The sequence below is a fragment of the Hemiscyllium ocellatum genome, chromosome 5 (assembly GCF_020745735.1).
Source record: "Hemiscyllium ocellatum isolate sHemOce1 chromosome 5, sHemOce1.pat.X.cur, whole genome shotgun sequence".
Lineage (NCBI taxonomy): Eukaryota > Metazoa > Chordata > Chondrichthyes > Orectolobiformes > Hemiscylliidae > Hemiscyllium > Hemiscyllium ocellatum.
In genome coordinates, this window is record NC_083405.1 from 89,441,928 (window position 1) to 89,458,889 (window position 16,962).

The 16,962-nt window shown below is 40.2% G+C and overlaps 1 protein-coding gene across 1 annotated transcript in view; it reads right to left on the reverse strand.

The window, feature by feature from the left end:
- cubn (cubilin (intrinsic factor-cobalamin receptor)) overlaps positions 1–16,962 on the reverse strand; it is a 301,424-nt gene that overhangs the window by 226,371 nt on the left and 58,091 nt on the right. The window contains exons 14-17 of the mRNA XM_060825705.1: positions 12,976–13,132; positions 4,597–4,775; positions 2,817–2,982; positions 1,191–1,416 (exon numbers count right to left, since the gene is read on the reverse strand). Coding sequence (XP_060681688.1) covers positions 1,191–1,416; positions 2,817–2,982; positions 4,597–4,775; positions 12,976–13,132 — 728 coding nt within the window. The remainder of the gene's footprint in view (positions 1–1,190; positions 1,417–2,816; positions 2,983–4,596; positions 4,776–12,975; positions 13,133–16,962) is intronic.

The following is a 16,962-nucleotide window of genomic DNA, read 5'->3' on the forward strand; positions in this document are numbered from 1 at the left end:
ACAGTGGAGAAATTGTTTTAAGATTACAAAAGTACCTTGATCAAATGAGTCAATGAGCTGAAATCTGATAGAGTTCAATCTGAATAAATGCAAGGTACTGCATTTTGGTACAACAACCAGGGCTGGGACTTATACAATTAATGATAGAGTCTTGGGTAGTGTTGTAAAACAGAGGGACCTCAGGATGCAAGTACATATTGTTTAAAGTTTGTGTCGCCTATAGACAATGCGGTTAAAAAGGCATTTGGCACACTTGCCTCCATTGCTCAGTTCTTTGGATAGATACGTGAATAGGAAAGGTTTGGAGGGATATGGGTTAGCAGCAGGCAGGTTGGACTAGTTTAGCTTGGTATTATGTTCAGCATACAATTGTTGGTCTGAAAGGTCTGTTTCCATGCTGTATGACTCTATGACTCTAAATACTATTTTTACTCCAAATAATTCAAACAAATTTGAAAGGCAAACAGAAGTCTGTTTAGTTACTTCCATACATAAGTTGCTGAAGTTCCTGCCCATTAAATTCATTATTATATAACTTCGAATGCTGCTTTCTGGTGAATTATTATCCAATTAAGAATAGAATTTCAGTTTAGGCAATGCGAGATACAATACAAACTAAGCATTGAAAATAATTCAATGGCTTATTGCCTTCTTTTGGGTTTTGCCTCAATGTAATTACATTTGCTCAATATTTCTAGATTCTCCTTTACGCCTGATAAGACAGCCACAAAGAGATAGAGAAGTACAGATTTTTCTATTCCCACTTCAGATTTTTACTCCATGTATGGTGACATTTCTTATCCAAAGTTCATACCTCCCCATCTTATGTCCTCCTATCTGACCATTGCCAAATAAATTATTTGGATGATCGTCTTAAAGAGAGCTGTCGTTTCAAATGAGTGAGGAGGTTAAACCAATTGTTTTAAGACTTGTATGTTCAGAAGAATTTAACTATTAGATTATAAAGGATTTCCTTCACTTAGAATCTGTCACAAACAGAATTAGATAATGACAGTATACTAGTATGTCCCAAAGGGATGAACCAATAATTCACAATTTAGTACCATGCCGACAAATGGTAGATAATAGCATTTCTGTTTTAGAGGCATTTAGTAATGTTGAATACTCAGGTAATGTGATTCGTTAATAGGGTCACCAGACACAAAATGTAAACATTTATTATTTCTTACCTTCCTATTCGTCTACCAGAAGTAATGGTACCATTATCAAACACTTCGACATAATCCTTGGTGCAGTTCATGTGATATTCAACATTAAAGAAATTGAATGTGAGACGAATTATATATCCAGGCTGAACTGAAATATACCAGATACATTTGGCACCATGTGGATAATCTGTTGGATATCCAGGGCTACTAATGATACCTGCTGGTTTTGTCAGAACCTCACTACATCCTGCAAAAAATATATACTTTTTCATTGACTGTTCCAACAAGAGAGACACAATGATAAAGTACTTTCACATTCATAGTTCTGTCAATTCTGATCATTCTATCATTTTCAATAAATAAAATGTTTATTTTATTTCAAATAAAGCAATGAGGGTCCAACAGCAGAATGTAATCAGACTAACCCATTTATACAAAAGTTTACATCAGACCCTCTAGACTCAATAGGTTCTCTGCAAATTTCAAGCTACACAGACATTTTAGTCATAGACAAAATATAATTTATGTTTATAGTCTATTATAATAGAAGCCTGTATATTTATAGACCTCAAGGTCAATATAAGAAGCAAAATGCAATCTACATTCATATATTCTCAAACAGGTCAGTTTAATAATGACATTACTTAAAAAAAAACTTGGAATCCAACTTCAGCCTATGGAATATATTAACTATGTCATGTGGAGAAATGAGATCTTGATTGTGAAACTAATTAGAATGTCAAATCCAGCATACTAATTCATATAATTTCTGTAATTTTTGCAGACCAGCAATGCAATATCCTGATAATTGGCCAGTGTCTCTCTCCTGCAGAACTATCCTCTGGTTGTGGGAAATATGAGCAAGTCCATACTCATTGCCAATCCCTTTTGACCTTCAGGGCATTGAGAGTCAGCAATGAAGTGTGAAACTGGAGTGACTTAGATCAGACACATTTGGAGTTGTCAGACTGCCATTTCTGCAGGGTAGTCTACAGCTTTCATCACCAATTTTCTATTATTGATTTGTAGATTTATTGATTCACAACTCACTGTGATGGGATTTGAACTCAAAAACTTCTGGATTTAGCTCATACCCATAATTACTAGGGTATAGACTCCTACAGTCATAAGGTTGTATTGCACGGAAACAGACATTCAGTCTAACTTGTCCATGTTGATCAGATTCCAAAATTAATCTAGTCCCATTTGCCAGAATTTAGCCCATATCCCGCTAAACCCTTCCTATTCATACACCCATGCAGATGCCTTCTAAATGTTGCAATTGTTCAAGCCTCCACCATTTCCTCTGGCAGCTCATTCCATACACGCACCACCTTCTGCATGAAAAGTTGCCCTTTTGGTCCCTTTTTTATATTTCCCCTCTCAACTTAAACCTCTAGTTTTAGACTTCCTGACCCTGCAGAAAAGAGATTGACTATTCACCCTATCCATGTCCCCCCATGGTTTTATATGTGTGTATCAGTTTCAGGTACACAGATTTATAAGTTCAATATCCTATTGCGTGCTTAGTCCCTCGAGAGTTCCACATTACCTTGCAATTTTGAATCCACTGCCGCCAAAGTATTAAAGAATGTTAAAACTAGGGAAAGGAGCATAGATTACGGTTATGGAAATGTTTCAAATTACCTTTTTCAGCTGATCCATACTTGGCTTGAAATCCATAGCTATTTATTTTAGAGTCTGTCTTGAACTTGACAAAAATTGACCTCTGCATTGATCGAACTATTGGTGGAAAGTTGGTACCACAATATTTACCAATTAGTGGAGAGTCTATCATAGAGCCATCTTTCACCTGGTAACAAACAGATTCTTTTCAGGTTAGCAACTCATTTGGAGAAGATATGAATAACTCTTCCAAAAGAAAATCAATTTCTTCAAATAAAGATATAAAACTCTAAAATGCATACCAGGAATCCAAAACAGAAATGTTACTAAATGACAACTGCTTCGTTAAAAGTATTGAAAGCATTGTTAGGTGCCTTGGGCTATTTAACTATGTTAAAAATTTATACTAATGTAACGTAATTTTTTGTTGTATAAAAGTGAATTCAGGAGGTGAGAGTATGGTGCTGGAAAAACACAGCATCAGGAATGAAGGGCTTATGCCTTTTGATCCTTTGATATTCACTGTGTCCAGGCGATTTAAACAGGAGCCTCCTGAATTCAGGAGAAAGTAAGGCCTGCAGATGCTGGAGATCAAAGTGGAGAGTGTGGTACTGGAAAAGCACAACAGGTCAAGCAGTATCCGAGGAGGTGGAGAGTCAATGTTTCAGGCAAAAGCCCTTCATCAGGAATGAGACCGTGAGCTGAGGGGGGTGGTGAAATAAATGGGAGGGGGTGGGACTGGAGGGAAGGTAGCTGAGAGTGCGATAGGTGGATGGAGGTGGGGGTAATGGTGATAGGTGGGAGATGACGTTGGAGTGGATAGGTAGGAAGGAAGATGGACAGATCATGAGGGTGGTGCCAAGATGGAAGGTTGCATCTGGGATAAGGTGGAGAGAGGGGAAATGAGGAAACTGGTGAAAATCACATTGATGCCATGGAGTTGGAGGGTCCCGAGGTGGAAGATGAGGCATTCTTTCTCTAGGCATTGGGTGGTTAGGGAGTGGCAATGGAGGAGGCCCGGGACCTGCATGTCCTTGGTGAAGTGGGAGGAGGAGTTGAAGTGTTCAGCCATGGGGCGGTGGAGTTGGTTGCTGGAGCCCCATCCTGGCTTTATGCCCAACCCCATTGCATGCATTTACCACAGGCTCCAAGTTGCAAAATGGCTCCCACACACATTGTGTAACTGTGGCCTGGATCCTCTGTTATCCTGGGATGTCAGGGAGCACATGTCAGCTGTGGGCTCCTCAATGGCATTGCTGAGCACAGGTGCTGCCTGTCACTGATTGGCTGCAAGCACTAGCTCAGTAGACCCTCAGCCAGCACCCTCTCCCAGGCACTTGATTCCAGGGAAACACGTTCTGGTTGCCTTGGCACTGCCTAATTGGTTTGTAATTCACTGGGCCTTCCTGGAAAGAGAAATCGTGTGCCTCTTGCTGACTGTTCACTTGGCAAGTGAGATGCCATCGCCTCTACAAGATTCTACCTACTGTGTCTGAAATATTTACCTTTATCTTTCAGATGTTCATTAGTGTAATGTTCAATAGATACACACAACAAGGCACTGAAAGGGTAAAAATAACTGCTCATGAACTGAGAGAAATGCTGGAAGGACAGTTATTTTAGCTATGTGTTCTATTCTTAGTTAGGCTATCTGTCTGGGTTCTCGCATAAAAAAATGTTGTGTTTCAACTGATCAACGTGCTTCTGGCGAATGCGTGATTATTTCTGAGGTATGGATATTCACCATATATGTCAATCATAGTTTCATCTATTGTTTCATCAAAGATCTTTGCTCCCATACCTCCACATAGTCATGGTTGCAATTTGTAGCATTCTGAATATCGAAAGAAATGAAATTGAGTGTGACCACTTGTCCTTCTGGCTGGTTGATAACCCACTCACAGGATTTGTCATGCGGGTAAGGGTTAGGATAATAAGGAGACTCTATCACTCCATCGCCATTCAGTGTGCCACCACATGCTGTGTAGAAACATCAGGAAACAATTTAGAAACAGTGAAAAAGCAAAGCATTAATGGAATAAAGATTGCAGCTAAAAATGAGTTACTGGAATTCTTTTCCAATGCCTCAGTAGATTATGCATTGTTCATTTGTGGAAAGGAACCACTGATTAGGCAGTTTCCAGACTTCCTTCCACCCCTCCCTATTGTGCGTGAAGTTAATTTATTCCAGTTGAAATCACTGTACATTCTCCCAGTGGTGTTGCTGGGTTGGGGCATGGGGAAATCAGCCATGGGCTCCAATCTATTCTTATTCATTGGGCTATTGGAACACGTACATGCACGGGTGTAGACTGAAATCAGGATAAGGCAAACTGATAGTGCAAAAGTAAAAGTATCTAGTTCTTGCAAAGACACTTTGCCTATCATTATAAACCTCGAACTGCATGTATTTATTTTGTCAGAAATGAAAAGTATATTTGGATATGACATTTTCTCTTAAAGTATGTAGTGACATGCCTTTCCACTGAGCAATTCTTCAACTTTGGAAATTTCAACATCCGGCTTAACTTATTACATTCTCTTTCCTGAGTTAACAGTCCTGCTTTGTCTCACTTAAGCACAACCTCTATGTAAACTCTCAAACCATACCCTTGGCATCCTTTGATTTTATTCTTCCATGGGATGTGGGTGTTACAAGTAATCAGAATGCATTGCTCATCCTAATTGCCTTTGAGAATGTAAGGTGAGCAACATTCTTGAACCACTCCATTCCTGTTGTAGGTTTTAAACTGCCGTTTTCCAAACTTAGTGTACAGTGCTTCTATGGCCCTTGATTTCCATAGTTTCTTATGCATGCCAAATGGTGTCTGCTTGCTACGGCAGCAATGGTCAATGCGAACAGCAAGCCTCCTCAGTCTGTTCCCTTTTCATTGTTCTTTTTTTTTGCCTCTAACAAGAAATGCTCTTACAGATTCTTGTTTCTGATGGAATCTTTAACTGCTGGATGAGACGAGAATGTAAGCTCTTTTTAGCTCACACTGCTTCCCCTGTGCTTCTTGATTTGATTTGTTATTGTCACATGTACTGAGTGAAAAGTATTGTGATGTGTATTAACCAGAGAAATTATACCTTACATAAGGTATGGAATAGAATGCAGAATATAATGCTACAGCTAAAAGAAAGCGCAGAGAAATATGAAATCTAATATATGAGAGGCCCATTCATAGTTCTGATAACAACAGGGAAGAAGCTGTTCATCAATCTGTTAATATGTGTATGTGATCTTTTGTATTTTCTGGCCAATGGAAGAGAGTATAATCAGGATGGGAGGGGTCCTTGATTAAGATGGCTGCTTTCCTGAGGCAGCAGGAATTGTAAACAGAAGAAGGCTGGGTTTTGTGATGGGCCTGGCTGCATTCTCACCTCACTATAATTTCTTGCAGTCTTGAGCAAAGAAGTTGTCAAACCAAGCTGTGATGTATCCAGATAGGATACTTTTTATCGTGCTTCTATAAAGATTGGTAACAGTCATTTTGGACATGCTGAATTTACTTGGCCTTCTGAGGAAGTTGAGGTTTTGGTGTGCTTTCTTGAGTGTAGTGTCAAGTGGATGGACCAGAATAGATGTTGGATGTTTACTCCTGGACACATGAAGCCCTCAACCATCGCCACCTCAGCACCATTGATATAGATAGGCCGCAGCGCCTGTAGACCTGGGTTCAATTCCCGACTCAGGCGACTGACTGTGTGGAGTTTGCACGTTCTCCCCGTGTCTGCGTGGGTTTCCTCCGGGTGCTCCGGTTTCCTCCCACAGTCACAAAGGTGTGCGGGTCAGGTGAATTGGCCAAGCTAAATTGCCCATAGTGTTAGGTTAGGGGTATGGGTGGGTTGCGCTTCGGCGGGTCGGTGTGGACTTGTTGGGCCGAAGGGCCTGTTTCCACACTGTAAGTCTAATCTAATCTGTTTCCTGAAGATGAGAGGCTAGACTTCAGCGAGAGTGCTATTTCTCAATTGTTGGTCTTTCCATGAGTTCCTGCTGATCTTTTTTTAAATCAACACATTCAATAATTTTATTACACAACTCTGGTAAATTTGGGACTTGATTCTGGGTCTCGTGGCCCAGTGGTATGGACATTACCATTGCATCACGAGAACCCATGATGAGTTCTGCTGAGATACTTTCTAGCCAACCTGCTCACAGCTCTTTAAAAGCAATGAACTCACTTCATGTTCTGGAAATTTCTTCCCTTGAATCCAAAGGAATCTTTCACCACTTACCTCATGGTTCTAAGAATGATGCACACCACTGATTAACATATGATATTTGTGAGTAGGGGTTTGCAACCACCTTTCCTTAACTGGGCCTAAAGTCCTAGTAGAAGGTCAATCATGAATCAGTCTTAATAATATGTAGTTTATAGATTGGCTGCAAATAGGTCCAACTTACATCAGTAAAATAAACAAAAACTGAGGAGACTTTTAGATATAGGTATGAACTTCACAAGAAGTTACCTTAGTGGGCGGCACGGTGGCACAGTGGTTAGCACTGCTGCCTCACAGCGCCTGAGACCCAGGTTCTGTCTGTGTGGAGTTTGCACATTCTCCCCGTGTCTGCGTGGGTTTCCTCCAGGTGCTCCGGTTTCCTCCCACAGTCCAAAAATGTGCGGGTCAGGTGAATTGGCCATGCTAAATTGCCCGTAGTGTTAGGTAAGGGGTAAATGTAGGGGTATGGGTGGGTTGCGCTTCGGTGGGTCGGTGTGGACTTGTTGGGCCGAAGGGCCTGTTTCCACACTGTAAGTAATCTAATCCAAAAAGATCTGAAGATGTTCTGATTATTCCCACTCAAGCTAGCATTGATTAACAGATTGATTGGAGCTTAATGCAGACTCCAACATTAATTTTTCAAACCCATTACCGTATACAGTACATGTGAATGTTGCTGAACATCCATCTTATGACCTTTTTTTAACTTCTCATTTCATGGGATGTGGGTATTGCTTGAAAAGCTAATGTTTGCTGCCCATTGCTAAATGACTTTGACTGAAAGCTCATCAAAAATAAGCCTCTCTCTGATTGCTTCCACAGATTGCTCTCCACACACACCCTACTTCCCCTTCCAAACCCTACTTCCTCCTATATTTATGCTGAGTGAAACTTTCTTCCTTTTCAATTACAACTACACTATCAAAATTTCTACTGCCTAGCCTTTGTCCTCTGTTTACCACAACATTTTTGCAGCTATGGATCTGCTCAGCTACACCCTTATCTCTACCACTGATCACCTCACATCAACCAGAACCCTAGCCATTCTTTGATATGGTCCGATCTCTGCTCCCTTACTCAAAAGACACAGTCTTGAACAGATATGGTGCATAATCGATTGAGCAATTTATTGCTATATGTGGTTGAATCACTAAAAACATTATCATATTGTTCTCTAAAAACAAATTAAAACTATTAATTATACAGGATCATTCTTGAGTAGAAAGGTAACTCACAATTAACCAGCCAGCTCCCTTCCTGGATCCCATGTTGAATGACATTGTAAGTCGTTCCCTTCCTTCAGGTGCTATCCACCTCTCCTTCAAATCTACTGACATTACATTGCTTACTAAAAATAAGCAAATATTTCACTCACTCATCTGTGCAAACAATCAGCTCATTTCCAAACTCTAACTCCTGTGCAAAGGTGTTGAACATATTGTCAACTCCCAAATGAGTGCTCATCTTATTGGAATTCCATGTTATTTTTTTAAAAAATCATCATTCCCTTCATCTAACCTTTCCACAATGCCTTAGCAAAGTCATAAATGATATCCTAGGTCACTCTAACCAAAACAAACTGTCCATCTTCATCATCCTCAAACTTTCCACAACCTTTGACGTGGTTGATCATATCATCCAATTCCACTGTTTCCACCACTATCCAGGTGGGTGGGCCTCTTCCTGCCTGGGTCTCTTTTAGCCATTTAAATGTAGCCAGAGAATAGCCATCAATGCGACACCTCTAGGGTCGCTGAAAGAACTATCATCTGCTCCCTTCTATTTCTCATTTGGATATTGCCAGTCTGCAGCATCAGCTTGGGCAGCAGTATCAGTTTCCACATGTACATTGTAGACACTTGGTTTTACCACTCCATCATTTTTCTTGACTCCATCCCCCACACCCTGCCTGCCTAATTGTTGCCAATCTGACATTTGAATGAGCAGAAAGATCCTTCAATGAAATTTTTGGAAAATGTAAACCATTATCTTGGTTCCCACTGCAAATTCCACTCTCTTGCCATGATTTCTAGAATCCTAGAATTATTACAGCAGAGGAGGAGGCCATGCATCCTCACAAGTCCATGCCAACTCGCTCTAAAAGCAAATCAGCCTGGCCAACTCCTTACTTCTACAACACAACCTTGTAATCTGTTCTCTTCAGGTAATTATCCAACAGTCTTTTGAAAGCCATAAAGTAAATCCACATTCAGCACATTCTCCTTCAGTGAATGTCAAACCCTAACAACTTGCTGTGTAAAAACATCTTTCTTTATGTTGTCATTGATTCTTCTGCTATTCACATTAAAATCAGTGTCCATTAGTCAGCAACTATTCCACCAATGTGAACAGCTTCTCTCTATCTACTTTGTTCTGATCCTTCATGACTTTGATCCATCTCCTGGAAACAGCCTGATTTTAAATCTCTGAGCCCAGAAAGGCTGATATCCAAAGGAACACCGATCAAAAGGTAATTGGTGAAAGGACCAAAAGTTGCATGAATGATTGGGAACTGGAACCCACTATCTGGAAGGGTGGTAGAGGCAGATGCAATTATAGCTTTCAAAAGGGAATTAAATAAGTAATTGAATAGAAAAATAACTGCTGCAGGGTGAGGGAGTGGATTAAGTTAAGTTGTTCTTGCAGAAAGCCAGACCTAACACAGCAGGTCAAATGCATTGCTTTTGTCCTGCAATTATTGTATGAACTAAAATATTTGCAACCTCAGTGTGATATTTGTCCCAGGATAATCTTTCAACTGTATATCTGTGTTGTCACAAAATCCACCTATTTCATCTCAGTCACATCAACCAAACCCATGTCTGCCTAAGTTTTCTTCTTTTGAAACATTCATTCACCTTTTTTTTGTTAAATCTCCTGTCTTGACCACTCTAAAATATTTCTGGCTGGACTCTAATGATTATTCTTAACCTAATGTTTGCCAAGATTATTTTACCCATGTCCTAAATTGCACAAAATCTAGCTGATTTACAAGTCCCGTTTTTGCTTGTTGAGATGCAATGACTTGCAATTCAGCAAAAGCTCAATATTAAATCTCTCAAACTTGTTTTCAAATCTCTCCATGGCCTCACTCTTTTTTCCGCCTTCAAGATATTTTCTATAACTTACTCTATTGGTCTAGCTTTGGCCATCTGTCCAATATTCCCTGTCTAGGAGGTTTTGAGGACAGGTCACCCAACCCGAAACGTTAGCTCTGATTTCTCTCCACTCATGCTGCCAGATCTGCTGAGCTTTTCCAGCAAGTTCACTTTTTGTTTCTAACTGAAAGCATCTGCAGTTTGTTTGGTTTTTAATTTCCTATGCTGCTCAGATTTATACTTCGCTTTCGATTGCTTTGTGAAGTTGTTGGGGATATTTTATTATCTTAAAGGTGCTGCATAAATAAAAATTCCTATTGATGTAAAGATCATGGTCAAAAAATGTTTTTAGACTCAAAGACATACAACATTGGCAATGATAAGGTAGGTTTTCAGAAAGGAATCATTAGTTTTGTGCAAATGAAGGTTTTCTTTTACAGCTAGACCAATACTCAAGAGTGTTAGTAAAGTAAACTTGGGTATACTTTGTCCTTTGCTTTCAAGGTAATTAAAACTGGTTTTAACTGTTGCATGCATCAAAGATTTCTACCAGGGCATATGGTGAAATGGCAAAACTCTGAAGGATAAATACCCAAACATGCACACGGATTTACTATTTATTGTGATGGTTTAAATAAATAATTTGAAATATGTTTACTTCAGGAGATTGGCTACCAGTAATTTAGATGAGGTCCTTTTTTCTTCAAGATCTGAATTGCTCACACTGGTACTCAGAGGTATTCGCATTATCGGCTGTGAAGCTTCCAATTACTCACAGGGTTATTGCACTCAAATATGAATATTAGAAAGCATGGACAGGGAAACAGTAAAACAATTCCATTTTTTTAATATGGCAAATTGACCAATTCTGTTTTCCCAAAAGGAGCTATGCTCAGAGAAGCATCCCTGTCACAAAGGATGCAAGAGCATTGACTTTACCCATGCAAGTTTATATGTGTGACCTTTTTCAAATAAAACTAAAGCATAATGTTCACTAATCAATGCTTCTCCACAAAGCATTGTTCTTCTCTACCTCCCTGCGTAGCTATGTCTCAGATATTCATTTATGCAGTGTAACTTCTGTGTTTTTTCCTTCTCTCTTGTTTTCTTATATTGTAATGTACAGCACAGAAACTGGCTCAAGTAATCTTTTCTGGGTTTTTCTCCCCCAGAGGTCTGCTTCCATGTCTTTGTCCACTGATTTGATTCCTTGCATTTATGTTTTTTTCCCTCTCTGTCTTGCTGTTGTGTTTTACCACTCTGGGATAGATTGAAAAGGAATGAAAATCATACAGTATCTAAGATGGTTGACAATTCATTCCGCAAGATTGTAATGCTCCGCACAGGCTGGAGAGGAAAACCTAATTCCATCTGGTTCTTGATATTCACTTTGAAATTCTTGGGATTAGACAGGGCACAAAGTTTGATTCCTAGATGCTGGGGAATAATGTTAGTGTTGAACAAAGTTGCAGTGGAACACTACCTCAGTTGCACTCCATCTGGTTTCTGAGGCAATCAGTTAATTTGTTCATTATACCTGGACATTTTTGAATTTTATGTGGGGGAGTTGGTGTCCTTCCCTGTGAATGCCATTCTTGGAAGGCCTGAGTACATTTGCTAAGAACTGACAGTTGTGCCATCAAAACCTTTCAAAGAGCTTCAAATTTAACATAAAGACAATTTTTCCACTTGATAATTAATGAACTTTGCTACAACTTTGCCTGCTCTTCATTTAATCATTCAGTGAATGTGGACATCATTAGCTAGGCCAATGTTTATACCCATCCATAACGACTCTGGGGAAGATGGTGGTGATCAGTCATTGAACTGCTCCACCTTTTCTCACAAATACACTCTATACATCTCAGACAGTTTAATTTGAATTCTTATTCAAGCTGATCCTTTAGATTGTATGATGTATAACGACAGCCTCCAATATCTCTGTAGATTTGAGACATACTGCCAACATTTTTCATATCTCTACTGTGGATGAAAACTCAAAAATGGGAATCAGGGGAAAATTGTCTGCTGGTTGAGACATAGCTAGAACAAACAAGGAAGGCTGGAGTTCTAAGAGTCTAATTATTTCAGTCCCAGGACATCATTGAAGGAGTTCCACAGGGTAGTGCACTAGGTCCAATCCTCTTTAATGGCTTCATCAATGATCTTCCCTCCATGCTAAGGTCAGCATTCGAGATGTTTTTAAAGATTTAGCAATGTTCAGTGCCATTTACCACTGAAACAGTCCAGCTCCGAATGCAACAAGACCTGGACAACATCCAGGTTCTGGCTGACATGTAGCAAGTAACATTTGCAGCATGTAAATGCCAGGCAATAACCATCTTCCAGCAAGAAAGAATCCAATCATCTGCTCTTGATGTTCAACAGCATTACCTGTTATCACACCCTTTGGAAATTACCATTGATTAGAACATAACTGGATCAGCCACATAGATAAAATAGTTACAAAACAGGAATCGTGCAGCAAATAACTCTCCTTCTGACTCCTTAATATCCTGGCACTCTTTTCCCAACAGCACTGTGGGTCTCCCTATCCTCCGTGGAGTGCAGTTATTCAAGAAGGCAGTTCACCATCACTTTCTCAAGGGCAATTGGGAATGGGCAACTTTTGGCTTAGACTGCAGTGCTTGTATCACATGAATGAATAAATAACCTGGAATCATTTTATGCATTAGGGAATACTACAACATCAACTGGAGCTCAACCTGAGTTCTTTATGTCACAATAAATCAATACCCAATTGTGTTACATTATACTTGCAAGAAATACTTGGTACATATTCTGTTACATCTATAGCATTTTAGGACTAATACATAAAAGTAAAATAGAATCCTTACCAACTTCGTATAGTGCAAGAAAACCTCGTTTTGAGGTAGAAACATCTGCTTTAAATTTTATCCACATTTTGTTACCACTTGTGGTAATGGGAGCAGGGAGAGTGGAACCACAGAACCTGTTGATTAGAGGATCCTTCTCTGTTCCACCATCACGAACCTAAAATCCAAATAAAATTAAGTGAAAGATCAAAAATATTTTTCATAAGGAAAGTGCTTCAGTGGTTCACCAGATTGGGGTCTGGTCATCACCCAAATCACAATAACCAAAGCGGGTCATTGGATCAACAACCAATGTTTGAACAGACACTTGTTAATACTTGTAGCTCTCAAATAAAAGCCAAATACTTTGAATGTTGGACATTTGAAATAAAAACCAAAAGTGTTAGAGAAACTCAGCAGGTCTGTCAGCCCCAACAGGTGGAAAAACAGAGTAAATGTTAGAGTCCAATACAGCTCTTCCTCAAAACATACAGTATCCATAAGAAATAAATCTTTAAACAAACCTTTTAACATGATTTGATCTTTAGGCATTCTAGCTTGGATTCCTATTGAAAAGCTGAAAATGTGTTGCTGGTTAAAGCACAGCAGGTTAGGCAGCATCCAAGGAACAGGAAATTCGACGTTTCGGGCATAAGCCCTTCATCAGGAATTATGCCCAAAACGTCGAATTTCCTGTTCCTTGGATGCTGCCTAACCTGCTGTGCTTTAACCAGCAACACATTTTCAGCTGTGATCTCCAGCATCTGCAGACCTCATTTTTTACCTTCCTATTGAAAAACCTATTGAGCTCACCAGATATCAAGCCACGGATGAAATAATGGACTATTCCAGGAGCTGGAGACTATAAAACTGGGGATCTCCTTTGCTTTCTATACCTATTCAAAGAGTTACAGAGTTATAAAGTACTACAGCATGGAGACAGGCCCTTTGGCCCAAACCGGTCCATGTCGACCAAAATGTCTGTCCCTGCCCATAGCCCATATCCTTCTAATCCTTTCCTATCCATGTATTTGTCTAAATGTCTTTTAAATGTTGGTAATGTACCTGCCTCAACCACTTCCATTGGCAGCTCATTCCATATGAACACCACCTTTTGTGTAAAAAAGTTACCCCAGGTTCTCTTTTATAATTTCCCCTCTAACCTTAAACTGATACCCTCTTGTCTTTGATTCCCCAACCTGGGAAAAAGACTGAGTGCATTCACCCTATCCATGCATCTCATCATCTTATACACTTCTATAAGATCTCCCTCCGTCTCTTATGCTCTAAAGAAAAATATCCTAGCTTCTCCAACCTCTCCCTATAACTCAGACCATTGAGTCCAGGCAACACCACTGTAAATTTTTTTGAATTCTTTCCAGTTTGCAATCAACTCAGTGAAAGTAAATGCTGTGGATGCTGCAGATTAGAGTAAAGAATGTGTTGCTGGAAAAGCACAGCATGTCAGGCAGCATCCTGTTTAATAACATCCTTCCTATAGCAAGTTGACCAAAACTGAACATAATACACCAAGTGCAGCCTCACCAATGTCCTGTACAAGTGCCACATAACTTTCCAACTTCTATACTCAATGCTCTGGCTAATAAAGGCCAGTGTGCCAAAAGCCTTCCTCACTGCCCTGTCTGCCTGTGACCCTTTCAGAGAAATGTGAACCTGAACTCCAAGATCCCTCTGTCCCATTACGCTCCTTAAGGCCCTACCATTCACCATGAAACTCCTACCTTGAGTTGACTTTCCAAAATGTAAAACCTCACACTTATCTATATTATCTCATTATTCATTCAAGGAATGTGGGCATTACCAGAAGAGCATTTATAGTCTGTTCTGACCTTCTTCAGGTAAAGTAAAGGGGCAGGCAAGACCCATCATAGGGATTTTCAATTTCTTGTGCTTTATTCAAACCCTTCTTATGCTTTTACATAAAAAGGGTAAGTGTTGCCTGGCCTGGTATATAATTAGATAAACTATTCTGTCTTTTAGATTAACGAGTTCAGTTGCAGACAAGGCCAGTTCCTTAATTAACATTTTTTTAAAAAATTCACTCACAGGAAGTGGGCATCAGTGGCTGGACCAGCATTTACTATCTGACCCTGACTGCCCTTTGGAAGGTGAACCACAGCAGTCTATTTGCTCTTTGGTTTAAATGCTGTTAGGGAGTAAATACCAGTATTTTGATCCAGCAACACTGAACAAACAGCAACATATTTCCAAGACAGGACGGTGAGTGGCTTGGGAGAGGCAAGTGCAGGTGATGGTCTTACCACAGATCTGTTGCCCTGTCCTTCTAGCTAAGAAGATGCTGTCTTAAGAGTCTTGGTGAGTTTCTACAGTGCAATTGTAGATGGTACACTGTTGCTACTGAGCTTCTGTGATGCTTGTAGTGTTTGAGATGTGGTGCTAATCAAACGGGCTGCTTTGTTCTGGATGGTGACAAGCTTCTTTAGTGTTATTGGAACTGCACCCATCCAGGCACTGTCCAAACATTACTAAGTTAACAGTTGTTTTGTCATTATCACAAATTGTCTCCCAGTATCTTAAATGCACAAGCACTGATGTAGATATACCCAGTTGCAAGGGATTAGTTAAACAATCATAGAACTGTTAGCAGTTGTATCACTGCCAATCATGAGAATAAAGAACTAGCAGTGGAACAAATGAAAATCATCATTCTTAAAAAAGAGGAAAGAAAGCAAATCCTCTTGACTTCAGGAGTCCATGATTCCAGAGGTTAGTCTTTGAAAGGGCAAATTACTCAGAAGCATCAACAACATGTGATGGTTGTGGAATAGGAGAGCAATCGTTATCGGAGATTCAATCATGAGAGGAGCAGACAGGAGACTCTGTGGTTGCAAATGAGACTCCCAGATGGTGTGTTGCCTCCCAAGTGCAAGGGTCAGCGATGTCCAAGATTGAGTCTACAGGGTTCTTAAGGGAGACGATGAGCAGCTAGAAATCATAGTACACATGACATTGGTAGGGAAAGGGAGGAGGACCTGAAAAGGGAATACATGGATTGAGGCTGGAAGCTAGAAGGCAGGACGAGCAGAGTAATAATCTCAGGATTGCTATCGGTGCCAGGTGCTAGTGAGGATAGGAATAGAGAGCGAGGGTAGATGAACACATGGCTGCAGGGCTGGTGTAGGAGGGAGCGTTTCAGATACGTGGATCACTGAGATACCTTCTGGGGAAGGTGGGATCTGTACAAGAAGGATGGGTTGCACTTGAACTGAAGGGGCAATAACATCCTGGTGGGAGGTTTGCTCAAGCTCTTCGGAAGGGTTGAAACTAGATTGGCAGGTTAGGTGGAAATCTGAGCTATGGATCAGATGATGGAGTAGGTAGTGAACAGTCAGATACAGCCTGCAGAGAGTCTCTGAGGAGGGATAGACACTTGATATGGCAAATGCGCAGTCAATGTAATGCATTGAAGTGTGTATATTAATGCAAGAAATATCAGGAATAAGGGTGATGAACTCAGAGCATGGATCAGTACTTGGAACTATGATATTGTGGCATTAAGGAGATTTGGATATCACAGGTGCAGGAATGGTTGTTGGATGTTCCAGGGTTTAGATGTTTCAAAAGGAAAAGAGGGGAAGGTAACAGAGATAGACGAGTGGCATTTCTAATCAGGGATAGTATCACAGGTGCAGATAGGGAGAGCTTCCCGGAGGATTTATCTACAGAGTCATGTATTCCTAATGAAGGGCTTTTGCCCTAAACATCGATTTTCCTGCTCCTCAGATGCTGCCTGAACTGCTGTGCTTTTCTCTACTCCAGAATCTGGTTTCCAGCATCTGCAGTCATTGTTTTTACCTTATCTACAGAGTCAGTATGGGTGGAAGTCAGAAACAGGAAAGGAGCAGACACTTTATTCGGAGTTTTTTACAGGCCCCCGCAATAGCAACAAAGACAGGGAGGAGCAGATTGGGAGGCAGATATTGGAAAAGTGCAGAAGTAACAAGGTTATTGTCAAGGATGACTTTA